The following is a 13,767-nucleotide window of genomic DNA, read 5'->3' as shown; positions in this document are numbered from 1 at the left end:
AGTTCTTGGATCACTGAATTAGAATATGCATTGTTTACTCTTTTGGCATGTATATTAAAATTTGAGAAGCAGTGGTCTAACTTAACCCCATAATTTTAAAGCTAAGATCCAGAAAGGTGAAATTCATTATGCAAGACAATTTAGTGGCAAAACCAGGATGGACAGTCTTGTAACTCCACAACTGTGCTGCCTCCACTCTATTTGGTTCAGTTGTCTTTGTACCTTACTATATCCACACACGCTGCTTAAGGATCCAGGGCATGGTTTGAAATGGAGAAATCAGGTACCTTCCCACCCAGGATAATGGCAAACTTGTTTCAAACAGCTGTTGCACATGTAAATTTCCTCTCCCAGACAAGTTTAGTCATTTCGTTTTCTCTTTCTTATACATCAACAAAAGACAGAGTCACCTGTCAGGCTGAAGATTGTAAAACCTGACAAAATTGAGTTTTTCTAGTTTAGCTAAGTATTACTCGGCAAGTATTTTGCATACCTTTGTCTTATGATGATTTTGATGAATGAGAGAGAGGAAATAAGACAAGCCGATGTTTTCAGTGTGATGCATTATTTACCTTTTTTCTCTCCATCAAACACCTTCCTGTGAAGATGAGGGTCTTGGAATGCAATAAAAGATACAGAACACAAAATGTTCAGCTGCTTATTTCTAGTGTGAGCACAACTCTCCAGCTAGAGAGAAACACTGTCATGTCCCACCCAAGCTGGAGTCACAGCAGTGCTGCAGCCTTCAGTTCAGTTCAATTCAGTTGCTCAGTCGTGTCCAACTCTTTGCGACCGCATGAATCACAGCACGCCAGGCCTCCCTGTCCATCACCAACTCCTGGAGTTCACTCAGACTCACGTCCACATCACGTCAGTGATGCCATCCAGCCATCTCATCCTCTGTCGTCCCCTTCTCCTCCTGCCCCCAATCCCTCCCAGCGTCAGAGTCTTTTCCAATGAGTCAACTCTTTGCATGAGGTGGCCAAAGTACTGGAGTTTCAGCTTTAGCATCATTCCCTCCAAAGAACACCCAGAGCTGATCTCCTTCAGAATGGACTGGTTGGATCTCCTTGCAGTCCAAGGGACTCTCAAGAGTCTTCTCCAACACCACAGTTCAAAAGCATCAATTCTTCGGTGCTCAGCCTTCTTCACAGTTCAACTCTCACATCCATACATGACTACTGGAAAAACCAGAGCCTTGACTAGACGGACCTTAGTCGGCAAAGTAATGTCTCTGCTTTTGAATATGCTGTCTAGGTTGGTCATAACTTTTCTTCCAAGGAGTAAGCGTCTTTTAATTTCATGGCTGCAGTCACCATCTGCAGTGATTTTGGAGCCCAAAAAAATGAAGTCTGATACTGTTTCCACTGTTTCCCCATCAATTTCCCCAGCCTTAGATAAACCCACCCTTCCCTCAACACAGTCTGTCATCACCCCTATACGAACCTCTCTCAATAGCCACCCCAGAATCCCTCTTTTCTGCTTGTGATAATATCAAAACCATACAATGTACTTTTCTTTATTATTTCTGCTTCAAGTAACTTACTAAGCAGGACATGTTCTATGCTCTTTGGAATATTCTATCTGTTATATATTGACATGACCAACCATATACAGAACTTTCTACTGATGGTATTAAATAACCTCACAATGGTGATAATCTTTCAACATTGAGGAAACTTACATATTCTTCTTAACATACTTCATTCTGATCTGCTAAGTGAATACTTCTCAGGAAGCCATTCCCTACCAGCCAAAATGTGTACCATGCTGTATCATCTGTTTACAAAATTTCTTTAGGCACATATACCAAAACTTAAGTGCCTCTGAAAGTAAAAGTGGATGGTAAATATGCAGTAATTAAACACTGGACTTGGGCTTCCCTGGTAAGCTCAGCTGGTGAAGAATCTACTTGCAGTGTAGGAAACCCTGGTTAAATTCCTGAGTCAGGAAGATCCACTGAAGAAGAGAGAGGCTACCCACTCCAGTATTCTTGGGCTTCCCTGGTGGCTCAACTGGTAAAGAATCCACCCGCAATGCGGGAGACCTGGATTCAATCCCTGGGTTGGGAAGATCCCAATATCACTCCAGTATTCTGGTCTGGAGAATGTCATGGACTGTTATAGTCCATGGGGTCGCAGAGTCGGACATGACTGAGCAACTTTCACTTTAGGTATTATGAAAAAAGAGTTTGTGTTTCCGATGAGCTAAAACACATTAAAAGTCCAGAGTAACACCTTTTCTCCTTTGTGGTTCAGCAGGACATCTGCAAGACCCCACACACCCCCACAACTGTATTCCTCTCATATCCTAGTTTGCTCACTGAGCAGTTAAGACCAAAAAACATCCTCTTATTGCTACAGGTCTTTTGCTTCTGGCACAGCAAGTAATCTTCATTTTTGTTTGAATTAAAGTTCATAAAACCTACTCTGTGAACCCTGGCTGATATCAGCACTTTTGCTGTTTTGATGTTTTCCCACTAATTTTCATGAAATTGTGACAAAATGGAGGGAAAAAAAAGAATGACTTTCATAGTTTCTTTTTAATAGTGAAATCCTTTCTTCAAACACAACCATACCTAGAAGTCTGTTTTATAAAACAGATTAAAAAAAAAATTCCCTCTGACTGTAGCAGAGGTGAGGGGACACTCATGTGTTTGCTGAGTCTTGCTCATATGTGTACACACACACACACACGTGCACACACATACAAAACCCCTCATGAGGGTCCAGTTCACTCCTGACCCGCAGGAGAAACTCTAAACAGAGGTCTCCCTTCCTAACTCTGGCTCATCTCTTAGGTCCCTGAGCCACAGACTGATAATTCACTTATTCTTTCCCCAGAGACCACATGGGTGAACCTTTTCATTCTATGATTTTCCCAAAGTAAAAATAATGATCCCCACCACTGGTCACTTGAACAGCTAAAGACTGATCATTGTTGTTTTTGGTCAGTCGCTAAGTCATGCCCAACTCTTTACAACCCCATGGGCTGCAGCATGCCAGGCTTCCCTGTCCTTCACCATCTCCTGGAATTTGCTCAAACTCATGTCCATTGAATCAGTGATACCATCCAACCGTCCCACCCTCTGTCATCCCCTTCTCCTCCTGCCCTCAGTCTTTCCCAGCATCAGGGTCTTTTCCCATGGGTCAGCTCTTGACATCAAGTGGCCCAAGTTTTGGAGCTTTAGCTTCAGCAGCAGTCATAAGAACAAGGCTACTACTTGAATGGCTCTGTCTAAAATCAAGCACTGCACGGAGTGCATGACCATACCCGGAGACCCTGTGGACCCCTGGGTTAGAGGAGCATCGGGAAAGACGGAGCCGCAGTTTGTGGGGCTCTCATAGATCACAGGGTATCACTGAGAGACACTTTGCTGCTATAGTCACCCAGTCCAGGAGTCAGCCCTCAGCCTAGAGACGAGAGAGAAACTCCGAGGCCAGTGTTTTGTCGTGTGAGGGATCCTTGGGCTGGAAGTGTTTCTGCATCTTGGCTCTGCCACCACGGGAATCAATACCTGTGATTAAGTTACATTCAACTATAAACATACATGCACAAGGTCGTGTAGAATTGGGAAATCTGAGTAAGGTCAGTGGAGTGTATTCATGTCAATTTCCTGATCACGATGCTGCGTATCAGTTATGTGAGACAGTAACATTGGGGAGGACTGAGTGGAGGGTATAAGGGACCTCACTAAGTTATTTCTTATAACTGCATATGAATCTACAGTTATCTCAAAATGAAGCTTTCTCTTAAGAAAAAACTGGTGCTCTGGTAAAGGACCAGTAGCTAACTTCAGACCCTGGCCAGGTTCATCAGAGTCTTCAGATGTATTTCATGGTTTTCCTAGTCATTTACTCACTTGCCAGACCAAGTATGTGATAAAAGTGTTCTACCCATTTCTGATGATTGTAAAGTGGTTTGTGTGTGCCATTTTTTTCTTAATCATTTCTGGCAGAGGCTTGTCTAATTTATTGGTGTTTTCAAAAGAAAGAGCCACCTTTTGTTTTTCTTCAGCTTCTCTATTGTGTCCTTAACTTCCATTATGTCCCATTAACATCTGTTCTTATATTTATTGACTTACTACTTTAAATAACTGTATTTTTCATCTCTAGAAGTTAGATTTGTATTGTGCAAAGCCACCCATTTTTTCCCATGATGTGTTGCCTTAAGCTGTGGTTCATGATCCTTCCATTTTCTCCTTAATCAGTCTAAGTGTATTTATTTTATTGTCTCTTAGACAGTTTTATTATTTTCAATTCTTGGTAGGCATGTCTCTTTGTGTATTGTGTCTGCTGACTTTCTCTCATGGGGATAAGCTTCCGCACATGGCTTGTCATTCTTTATATTTTATTTTTCCACTTTGAATTCATCTTTAGTGGAGGTGATTTTGTTCTGTGGGAATTAACATGTCTTGGATTATGAAAACAGTCCTATAGGGTGGTTCTCATTTGCTTTTCAGGACAGGAAGCTTTTCTGTGCTATTACAAGATTTTGTACGCTGACTGCTAGATTTGCAGTTGCTCTCACAGAGAACAAATGTGGAACCTAGACACAAGTGTGATTGGGTCCAGAGCTTCCTTTGTATGTTGTCTCTGTTTGAAAGCTGTACATCCTTCTTTTTATTGTTTGTTTTTTATTCTGTATTGGCATATAGCTTATTAACAGTATTGTAATAGTTTCAGGTGAACAGCAAAGGGACTCAGCCACACATATACAGGTATCCATTCTCCCACAAACTCCCCTCCTATCCAGACTGCCACGTAACACTGAGCAACACTGTATACTCTTCCTTTTATTCTACAAATTGAAACCTTTAACTTAAGGGTGTTCACACACACACACACACAATGACACAGATATGCATACACGTGCTTAAAATTAGATCCTTCACTTAAGAACAAGATTAAAATAGCATATATTGGCTGTCCACTGCAAAAGGTAAAGAAGTTAATGTATATGCTTTTTCTAGTGATTCATCAGTCACCATTTCCTGGTTTTCCTTAGTAACATTTCAGAAGTTAATCCAGTATTTTTAGTTTAGCTGTTTTTACATCATTTCTCTTTAAGAATTCTTTTTTACAGTTCATTCTGTTTCAACTCACATTTATTTTTATTTTCATACTCATATCTCTGTTTAACTGATTTTGTTGTATAACAAATCAGTTCTTTTTATAACATGATTCCCTCCAATCTTGTGGGGTTTTTTATTTTATTTTTTTAACTAAAGCATTTTTTCCCCTTACCTCCCCACACCTCTAGAAAAGAATCAGAGCCAGTATAATTCCTGAGTCTTTGTGCATCAGGGAACATCTTTCTGTAGCCTCGTAAATGAAAAACAACTTTATCAGTGTATGATTTTGGAGTCTCAGCATTTTTCCCTCAACAATTTTGTTCCGGTGATTTTGGGCATTTAAATTTAAGCAACAGAAAATATTTTTTTCTTTTTCTTTATAGATAGCCTTTTCTTCCAGGCTAGATGTTTATCTGAGTTTTCGCACATCAATAATGTTTAATAATATTATCAGGAGATTTGTTCTATTTTTAAGTAGTACAATGGAGAGCTCTTTACATTTGAAAATTTGGGGGTTTTATTCTGCCAAAGAGCTGTTTTTACACTGTATCCTTTATTATCACATCTATTTCGTTTATTCTGTTCTCTTCTTTGATAACAGCAATTATGTGTCTTTATGTCTGTTTTCTTTTCTCTGAAAATGTCTTTTTGGTGCCTCCACACATGAACACACATGATAGATATCAGGAAAAGAGGAGTCTCACTGTTCTCATTCCCTTGTGTATTCACTGCAGAGTTCTCTAATTCTTCCCAAGTTTCTGCCTGTTGCTTATTCTCAATACAAATTCCAGTGCCCATTCTAATTTTGTTAATATATTTTGATTTCATCTTTCTTTGCCCTGCTCAATCCATATTTTGAAACATCTGTCTTCATAGTTAATCTTTCACTACCTTTATTGTTCCATGTTTTCTTGATTTCCATACCAACTCTATTTTCTATTGTATAAGTTATAGAAAAAATCCAAATGGGCTTAAACAGTAGGTTAATGTATTATCTTACAAAAGAGGAAGTCAGGAGTTTGAGGCGGTTCCATGGCTTGGTTGAATGATATGAACAAGAATGTCATGAAGGCTCCAGTTCCTTTCAAGTTCTCTACTTTGCCATCTCATATTGACCCTGTCCTCAGCCTGGATCCCCTCTAGGAGGTAAGATTGCTTTAGCAGTTCCAAGCATCAAGCCCACACATGGTAGTGTCCAATAGGAGACGGAAGTTGCTGAAGTATCCTTCTTAGAAGCAAGAAAATCTTCCCTAGAAGAACCCCTAATAGAACATCCCTCCTAGCTCACTGAAAATGTTTGAGAATTGGCAGAGATGATAGAAACACCCAAATGGCTTAAGGAAATCAGGATTTGCCCCTAGGTCTTGGAATAGGGCCATCCTCCTCTGAGTCACATGGAAAATGTGTGGGCATCCAAGTTTATTTGGGAGTTCTGCCAGAAAGGAAGAATTTGGAGGATGACTGTTGAGTCAGTAGTCATCACAGACTACTCTGTTCTTTTGAAAACGTTATTTTTCTCAGCATCCAGAGTGTTGTTTTTCTTCTTTTTCACATCGTGGATTTTTCTAAGACTCCGTGCTGTTTTGTTTCTGTTTTCTCAACTTTGAAGGAGAAGAGGTCTCTTCAGGACTGGTGTTTGCGAATAAACAGAGAAGGCAGATTCTTACTGTCGCTTTTGCTATTCAGCTGATTGGAATCCTCTTCTTGTGGCTGAAGCAGGAGAAGTAATGAATGTCCACAGTCCCCTCTTCTATGTGGCGTGTCTTCCACCATCCTTCCATCTCGAGAGCTGTGGAAGAAGAAATTCATACTCTCCCCACAAAGAGAAAGATTGATTTCTTTAAGCAAATGAATCCAGAAGCACTTTCCCGTGACCCTTCCCATGACAGTTTTTTTTCTTAATACTGAACCTGCATTCTGGGGTACAAAGGTGTTTATCTACCCTCTTTTGTCTATATATATATATATATATATATTTTTTTTTTTTTTTTTTTTTTGGCTGTGTGAGGTCTTAAGCCATGTGGGATATCAGCTCCCCAGCCAGGGATCAAGCCTGCATCCCTGGCATTGCAAGGCAGGTTCTTAACCACTGCACCATCAGGGAAGTCCTCACCTTCTTTTGTCTTTGCCAATAAAAGGGACTGAGGAAGAGAAAGGATTTGGAGATGCATGATCCCTGTATTGGCTTGCTAGATTCTCTGAGCCCAGGAAAGAAAATGGGAAAAGATGAAACATTTCTGTCCTTTGAGCTAGTGTTACCTCAATAACAAAGTATAGAAGTGTCAATTGCCAACTGTATAATGACTGTTTCAGCTCTAGGAATGTGGCACAGGGAGGTAGCATTGCATTTACTATCAGTTTTACAAGTTTTAAGGCTGGGAGACAAGGTAATTCTGTCTGCCATTACATCGAGTAAGAACAAATTCCCGAGGGAGATATGAGATGAGGGTGTGGTGTGAACGTACACTTTCTCGAAGGTCACAAATCTGTGCACATCTCTCTTGTTTAGTCACTTGAAGTGAAGTGAGGTGAAAGTCTCAGTCATGTCCAACTTTTTGCAACCCCATGGACTATACAGTCCCTTGAATTCTCCAGGCAAGAATACTAGAGTAGGTTGCCATTCCCTTCTTCAGGGGATCTTCCTGACCCAGGGATCGAACCTGGGTCTCCTGCATTGCAGGCAGATTCTTTACCATCTCAGCCACAAAGGAAGCCCATATCCTAGTTTAAATCAAAAGTAGCATATCATGCTGATGATTTTATATTTCACTATCATTCATAATGATATAAAGTAAAACTGGTTCAAAGTTGATTTAAAGAAAAAATTTGAAAGCATAACTGTGTAGATATGCACTATTCAATAAAGTTGCCTCTGGCCACAGGTGGCTATTTATATTTAAATTAATTGAAATTACGTTGAAAATTCAGATCCTCAGTCACATTAGCCATATTTGAAGTGCGTGTTAGTCATAGGGGCTTCCCAGGTGGCATGACCAGCGGTAAAGAATGCATCTACCAATGCAGGAAGTGGCTGCCACATTGAATGCAAATACGGAGCACATCCGTCCTTACATGACATTCCCCTGGACAGCGCTCTGCCAGAGCTGCGTGGGTAGGTGCCGTTTGTAGTTCACTGTAGCTCTAAGTCAGCTCTCTTTGGAACTTGACTTGACTGGATGTCTGTGTATACCTGCCCTGTCCAGTACTGTGGCCAGTGACCGTATGTGTTGTTAAGCACTAGACATACAGCTGAGTTGAAACACTTTGGATTTCAAAGCCTTAGTATGAGTAAAGAATGTCAAATAGATCATTAATAATTTTATACCAGTTTTGCATTGAAATGTCATTTTGATGCATTGGATTTAACAAAATTTCTTACTGAAATTATATCACTTTTTTTTAACTTTATTTAATGTTGCTATTGCTATAAGTAAAGCAATTTAAATTACATACATGGCCCATGCTGTATTTCCACTGGACCTCTTTACTCTTCTGTGTAACTCCAGAATGTTCTCCCTCTTCCTGTATCTTTCTCTAGATCTGTGGTTCCCAGTCTAGGAGCCATAAGCCGCATGTGGGATTTTAAATTTAAGTGAATTAAAATTAAGCAAAATGTGAAATACAGTTTGCCCATCACATTAGCCACACTTCCCATGCTCAGTAGTCACATTTGATAAGTGGCTACCGTATTGCACAGCACAGATACAGACTATTTCCATCATCATGGAAGTGGACAGAGCTGATACAGGTTGTACACAGTTACAGCAAAATCCACAGAAATGGCGTGTGAATGCTTAAAGCTTGAGCAATATATCCACGGCGCCTGACTCTGTGGCATGTTACCCTTTCACCTCCCAGAGCCCATCCTATCTCACTTTTGTCAGAAGTGTTTATGCACCTTCTTTCCTACAAGTGGCAGCTTCTCTTCCTCTGAACACGCTTTCCTCCACCCTCCTGTCTGTGCTTTGTACAGGGTACGTACTCAGTTCATTTTTGTTAGCTGGTTGAAGTGTCTTCTCCTAGCAAGTGATTAGAAATATGTAGCTGACATTAATGGAAGATCTGTAATGACTGGTAGCAGCAGAATAAAAAAGAAAGAGAAGGTCAAAGCCAGGTTCCCAAGGAAGAAGAGACAGGAAAGAGGAAATCAAGAGGAGCATGGCAACCCGGCATCTCATACACATCACCGTAAGCCCTCTGCTCGCCCTGCAAGTGCCTCGTAGGCAACAGCGAGACTTGTTGCGGTGGTGGGGGTGGGGAGGGAATTAAAGCCCTAGAGAACAGCTATAGAAAAAAGTACAGAAGACATGCAAAATATTATTATGTGATAAATAAACATGCAAGACCCATAAATGAGAAGTTGAAATGGCATGAAAGGGTCTGATGAGGAGAAAAATGAAAACTGTTCTCTCCCTGGGCCAGCTGGTTCGAGTTACATTTTATGAGCAGCATGTGGATTCCAGCGCCCTTGTTGAATTAGCAACAGAATCGCACATTAGTTTTAAGGCTCCCTCTCGAATAGGAACATCATAATGCTTTTTAATTGGGGCTGATAAAAACATAGCATTACTTGTAGGTTCCTGAGAGAAGTGAGTTGTGAAATTGGGTTTTCATTAAACCTAATGATGGAAAATTAAGTATAGTGCGTCTGGTGAAATGGGGTGTGATAAAAGGCATCACTTCTGCATTATCAGAGGTTAATAAGGGAATAGGTGAAGTAAGATACATTGGAAAAGGGAGTCCAACTAGTTGAATTAATAAACCTTGAAAATCCCTTGGTTCCGAGTCTTCACAGCATCATTAGCACCAGCACTGACATTATTACAAATGTTACAGCGATACAAGTTGCTAAATTTCAGACACATTTATTTTCCATTCCAGTGTTGGTTTTGCTGACACTGAGTTTACAGTCTGTCTAGCAATGTGTTTAGAGGAAAACACCCATATTGGTAGCTGTTTGGTTTTGGAAACACTTGGCATCTCGCAAAACTCATCAGGTGCTTGATCCTAAGAAGCCTGTCTCTGCCAGACAGCTGGTCTCCCAGGCTGCCCAGGCCCATGGGTCTCTGAAGATATCTGTCCCCGTATATGATGGTGGCTTAGGTGGGAGACACTGCCAGGGCTCCAGGCACTGAGTCTGGTTCATCCTGTCCTGGAAAACCATGAAGTACAGCATCTGGAGAAGAAACCCAAGTGTTCCTTTCTTCTCCAGCCCCATGGGTGATGTTCACCAGAAGGATGCCATATATCCATGGCAGCTGGGACACCTACAAGGCATATGTGTTAAGTCACTTCCATCATGTCTGACTCTTTGCGACCCTATGGACTATAGCCCGCCAGGCTCCTCTGTCCGTAGGGATTCTCCAGGCCAGAATCTTGGAGTGGGTAGCCATGCCCTCCTCCAGGGGATCTCCCAACCCAGGGATTGAACCCACAGCGCCTGTGTCCGCTGCATTGGCAGCCTGGTTCTTTATTACTGAGCTGCAAGACATAATGTAGAGAAGGTGTCTTCTTAAAATCCTTCCTGCTGGCTTGAAGGTTCATAGACATTCACACTTCTTTAGGCCGACCTCACACCATCTTTTCAGTTTTGCCCCCATCACCTGCCACCCTCCACCTCCGCTCCATCCCAGCCTCCTTGCTCTTACGTAGATATGCTTGGCTTTTCCCACTTCTCTTCTTGTGCTTCCAATGGGTCTCCTTGTCTGTCCACCTTACAAGGGTTCCAAACCCCTGGGCCACAGCCTGGTACCAGCTCATGGCCTGTTAGGAACTGGGCTGTACAGCAGGGATGAGCAGCCATGGAGTGAATGAAGCTTCATCTCTATTTACAGCCACTCCCCATCACTCTCATTACCACCTGAGCTCCACCTCCTGTCAGATCAGCTGGGGCATAATAAATGTAATGCAACTGAATCAGCCCAAATCCATCTTCTACCCTGGATCCATGGAAAAATTGCCTTCCACGAAACTGGTCCCGCATGCCAAAGAGGTTGGGGACTGCTGTGCTAGACTGTCAAGGGTGAAAGCGTTCTTCTGAGCATTTCCAGTGCCTGCCAGAGTCCCTGGCACAGGGTGAAGTCTCAGTAAATCTTCACTCCCGGTCACAAGGGTGTGATGGAGAAGGGACACAGTGCCCACATTTGCCAGCTCTGGATTGAAGCAGTACCTGTGCCGATGTGCTACCTATGAGCTCACATCAGAGGAGAAAAATGAGCTGTATTTTCCTCCTGCTTGCCAGGAGACATGTGCTTACATCTCACCTGCTCGCATCATGTGCTTACATCTAGGCCCTTCTTCCTGGTGCATAAACCTGTAAGTTCTAGATCTTTCTGTCGGCAATCATTTCCTTACTAGGAACAGCTTTGCTCATGCCGACACATAGGAGGAAAGTTCACTTCTATAGAATCAATGTTTGATGGATTATTGTGACATAGAGACAAACTGAAAGATGCGTGGATTCTGAAAAGACAAGTTGCAGAAAATGAGGAAATACATGCTAAGCCTCCCAGGAAATGAGTGTGGCATAGACCTCGTGGGGTCTGCCTTGGCACCTTGCAGTGTCTGAAAACATCTGGGTGAGACACATTAAATCTGGCAGTCCTCATCTTATGCACACCACAGACACAACGGTCTAGGGCGTAGACTGTCCACGTCTCTGGGAGGAGAGACCAAGCCTGAATGGTTCTGGATGAGATGCACTGGCCCTAGAATACAACAGTTGTGTGCCTGGCAGGGAGTTCAGAGGGTAAGAAAGTGGTTTTCCTGGTACAAGGAGAGCAGAAGAATTCAAATTCCACCCTCAACAGGCATCCGTTTTGAGGGTGGCCCAACTAATACGGAGCAGTGAGCTCAATTCAGTGTGTCTAAAGATTGTTAACAGGGGAGATTATAGATCTTGTACCAAGGAGAGGTGATGAAGGAGATCAGGTATATGGCCCGGGCCTGGGAGAAGCAGCTGAAGGAGGAGGTCCAGGCCTCTCTACCTGCGAGGTAGGTACAGCATCACTCCTGGATTAAGAGTGTTACTTGCTGGGGAAATCAGACAGTAGGCAGAAAATGGTCACACTGCAGATGCCATAGCTGGAGAGCAGCTGAGAGGGTGAAGGTCCCCCTTTTTACTGTGGATCCAAGACTGGCTCCAGTTCCTCCCAGGGAACCTGAGGGAAACAAACTGGTAGAGAAACCAGGTCGCAAGGACACAGTCAAATGGACCCGAAGCAGACAAGTGGCTCTGATCTCCAGGGACCACCAAGACATTCCAGGCAGGCTGCAGGAGGGTGCTCCCAGTATCCAGTCTGCCCGGCTTCTCACTGGTTCTGGGATTGGCCTGGGTTGGCCACGACCACCCTGACAAGCCTGGAGGACGGACAGAGCTGACAGCCAGCCCAGAAGCCTGGCTTTACTCTGTAAAGATGCGCCCTTGAAGTAGAGACAGACCGCAGGTTATAGCGTCACTGGTTTGTTTGTTGTTTAGTTTCTTAAACCCGCCACTACAGCCAGGCCAGGGAAACCACCATCTCTGTTCTTTCTGAAGTTCCCCGATCAGCCGTCCTGAGTTAGCTCCCTCGGTCCTCCCCATGTCAAGCTGGGGGAGGGACAGAGGACAGAGGGCAAAGCTCCTATAGGTGATGGCCTGTTCTGCCTCCTTCTCTTTGAAGCAGATGGCAGCCGCGGGGAGCTGGCGCAGCCCACCCTCACGATCCAGACTCACCCCTACCGAGCCTGCGACCCCGTGGAGATGAGCTATCCCCGAGACCAGTTCCAGCCCGCCATCCGGGTGGCTGACCTGCTCCAGCACATCACCCAGATGAAGAGGGGCCAGGGCTACGGGTTCAAGGAGGAGTATGAGGTAAGAGACCACCCTGCAGGAAACTCCCTGGTGGGCGCAGAAGCCTCCTGGATGCTAGTCTTGCTACTTAAAGTATGGTCCCTGGTCCGGCAGCATCGGCAGCCCCCAGCAGCATGTCAGAAATACACTGTCTCAGTCCCCACCCAGATCTGCTGTATCAGTTTGGAGTCACATCTTCCTTCAATAGGAAGAGAGAATGACTTGAGCCCCCGTCCTACACGTTGAAGAAAAACCAGCAGGTGTCCCCTGCATTGCAGTGATTTCTAGGCGGTCTGCTTGCTCCTGATCACCTCTTGCCTCGTAGTCATGCTTCGGTTGTGTTTTCAACACCCCCCAGTCAGTCTCATCTGGTGACCGCCGTCCCCCCTTTCTCTGTACCTTTTCTGCATCCTTGCCTTGGACATCCTTTGCCTTGCTCCCCAGCCTGTCTCTATTGCCAGGGACTTGTGAGTAGCAGTTGTTACTGAGGTGTGTGAAATCACAGGATTGCAGTACAGGAAGCACCCAGATACAAGTCCTTCTGAGGTTCTGGTCATCTGACAGGTCTCTATCCACTTCCTTCCCCAAAGTTCTTTTTAATGTCCTCAAAATTTCCTTTTTTTCCTCCTCCTCTTTTTTCTAGCAGCCAAAAGGGAACTCCCACACTCCCTTTACATTTTTATGCGGAACAATTTAGCTTCCTTTATCTCACTCCTTTTGTTTCACTCCTTGCCCATTAGGCCTCACCTTTTGCAAACAAAAAAATGGAATGAAAAAAGGAGAAACTCATTAAAATGTTTTCTTGTCCCAAAGAGCATCTCACTCCCCTGGAGGAATTTTGCACCCTTCCTGTGCCACCCTT

The 13,767-nt window shown here is 43.4% G+C and overlaps 1 protein-coding gene across 8 annotated transcripts in view; it reads left to right on the top strand.

Moving 5' to 3' along the window:
* Positions 1-13,767, top strand: part of PTPRT (protein tyrosine phosphatase receptor type T) — a 1,160,687-nt gene that overhangs the window by 1,059,346 nt on the left and 87,574 nt on the right. For 4 of the 8 annotated variants that reach the window (XM_069548590.1, XM_069548586.1, XM_069548588.1 and 1 more), the window contains one exon: positions 12,739-12,926. In XM_069548590.1, the coding sequence (XP_069404691.1) occupies positions 12,739-12,926 (188 nt within the window). Of the gene's footprint in view, positions 1-12,735; positions 12,927-13,767 lie in introns of all 8 variants that reach the window. The other 4 variants (XM_069548589.1, XM_069548585.1, XM_069548587.1 and 1 more) reach the window with 1 other exon arrangement.

The sequence above is a fragment of the Ovis canadensis genome, chromosome 13 (genome assembly GCF_042477335.2).
Source record: "Ovis canadensis isolate MfBH-ARS-UI-01 breed Bighorn chromosome 13, ARS-UI_OviCan_v2, whole genome shotgun sequence".
Lineage (NCBI taxonomy): Eukaryota > Metazoa > Chordata > Mammalia > Artiodactyla > Bovidae > Ovis > Ovis canadensis.
The sequence above is the reverse complement of the archived record's forward strand: the minus strand, read 5'-3'. Positions and strand labels throughout refer to the sequence as shown.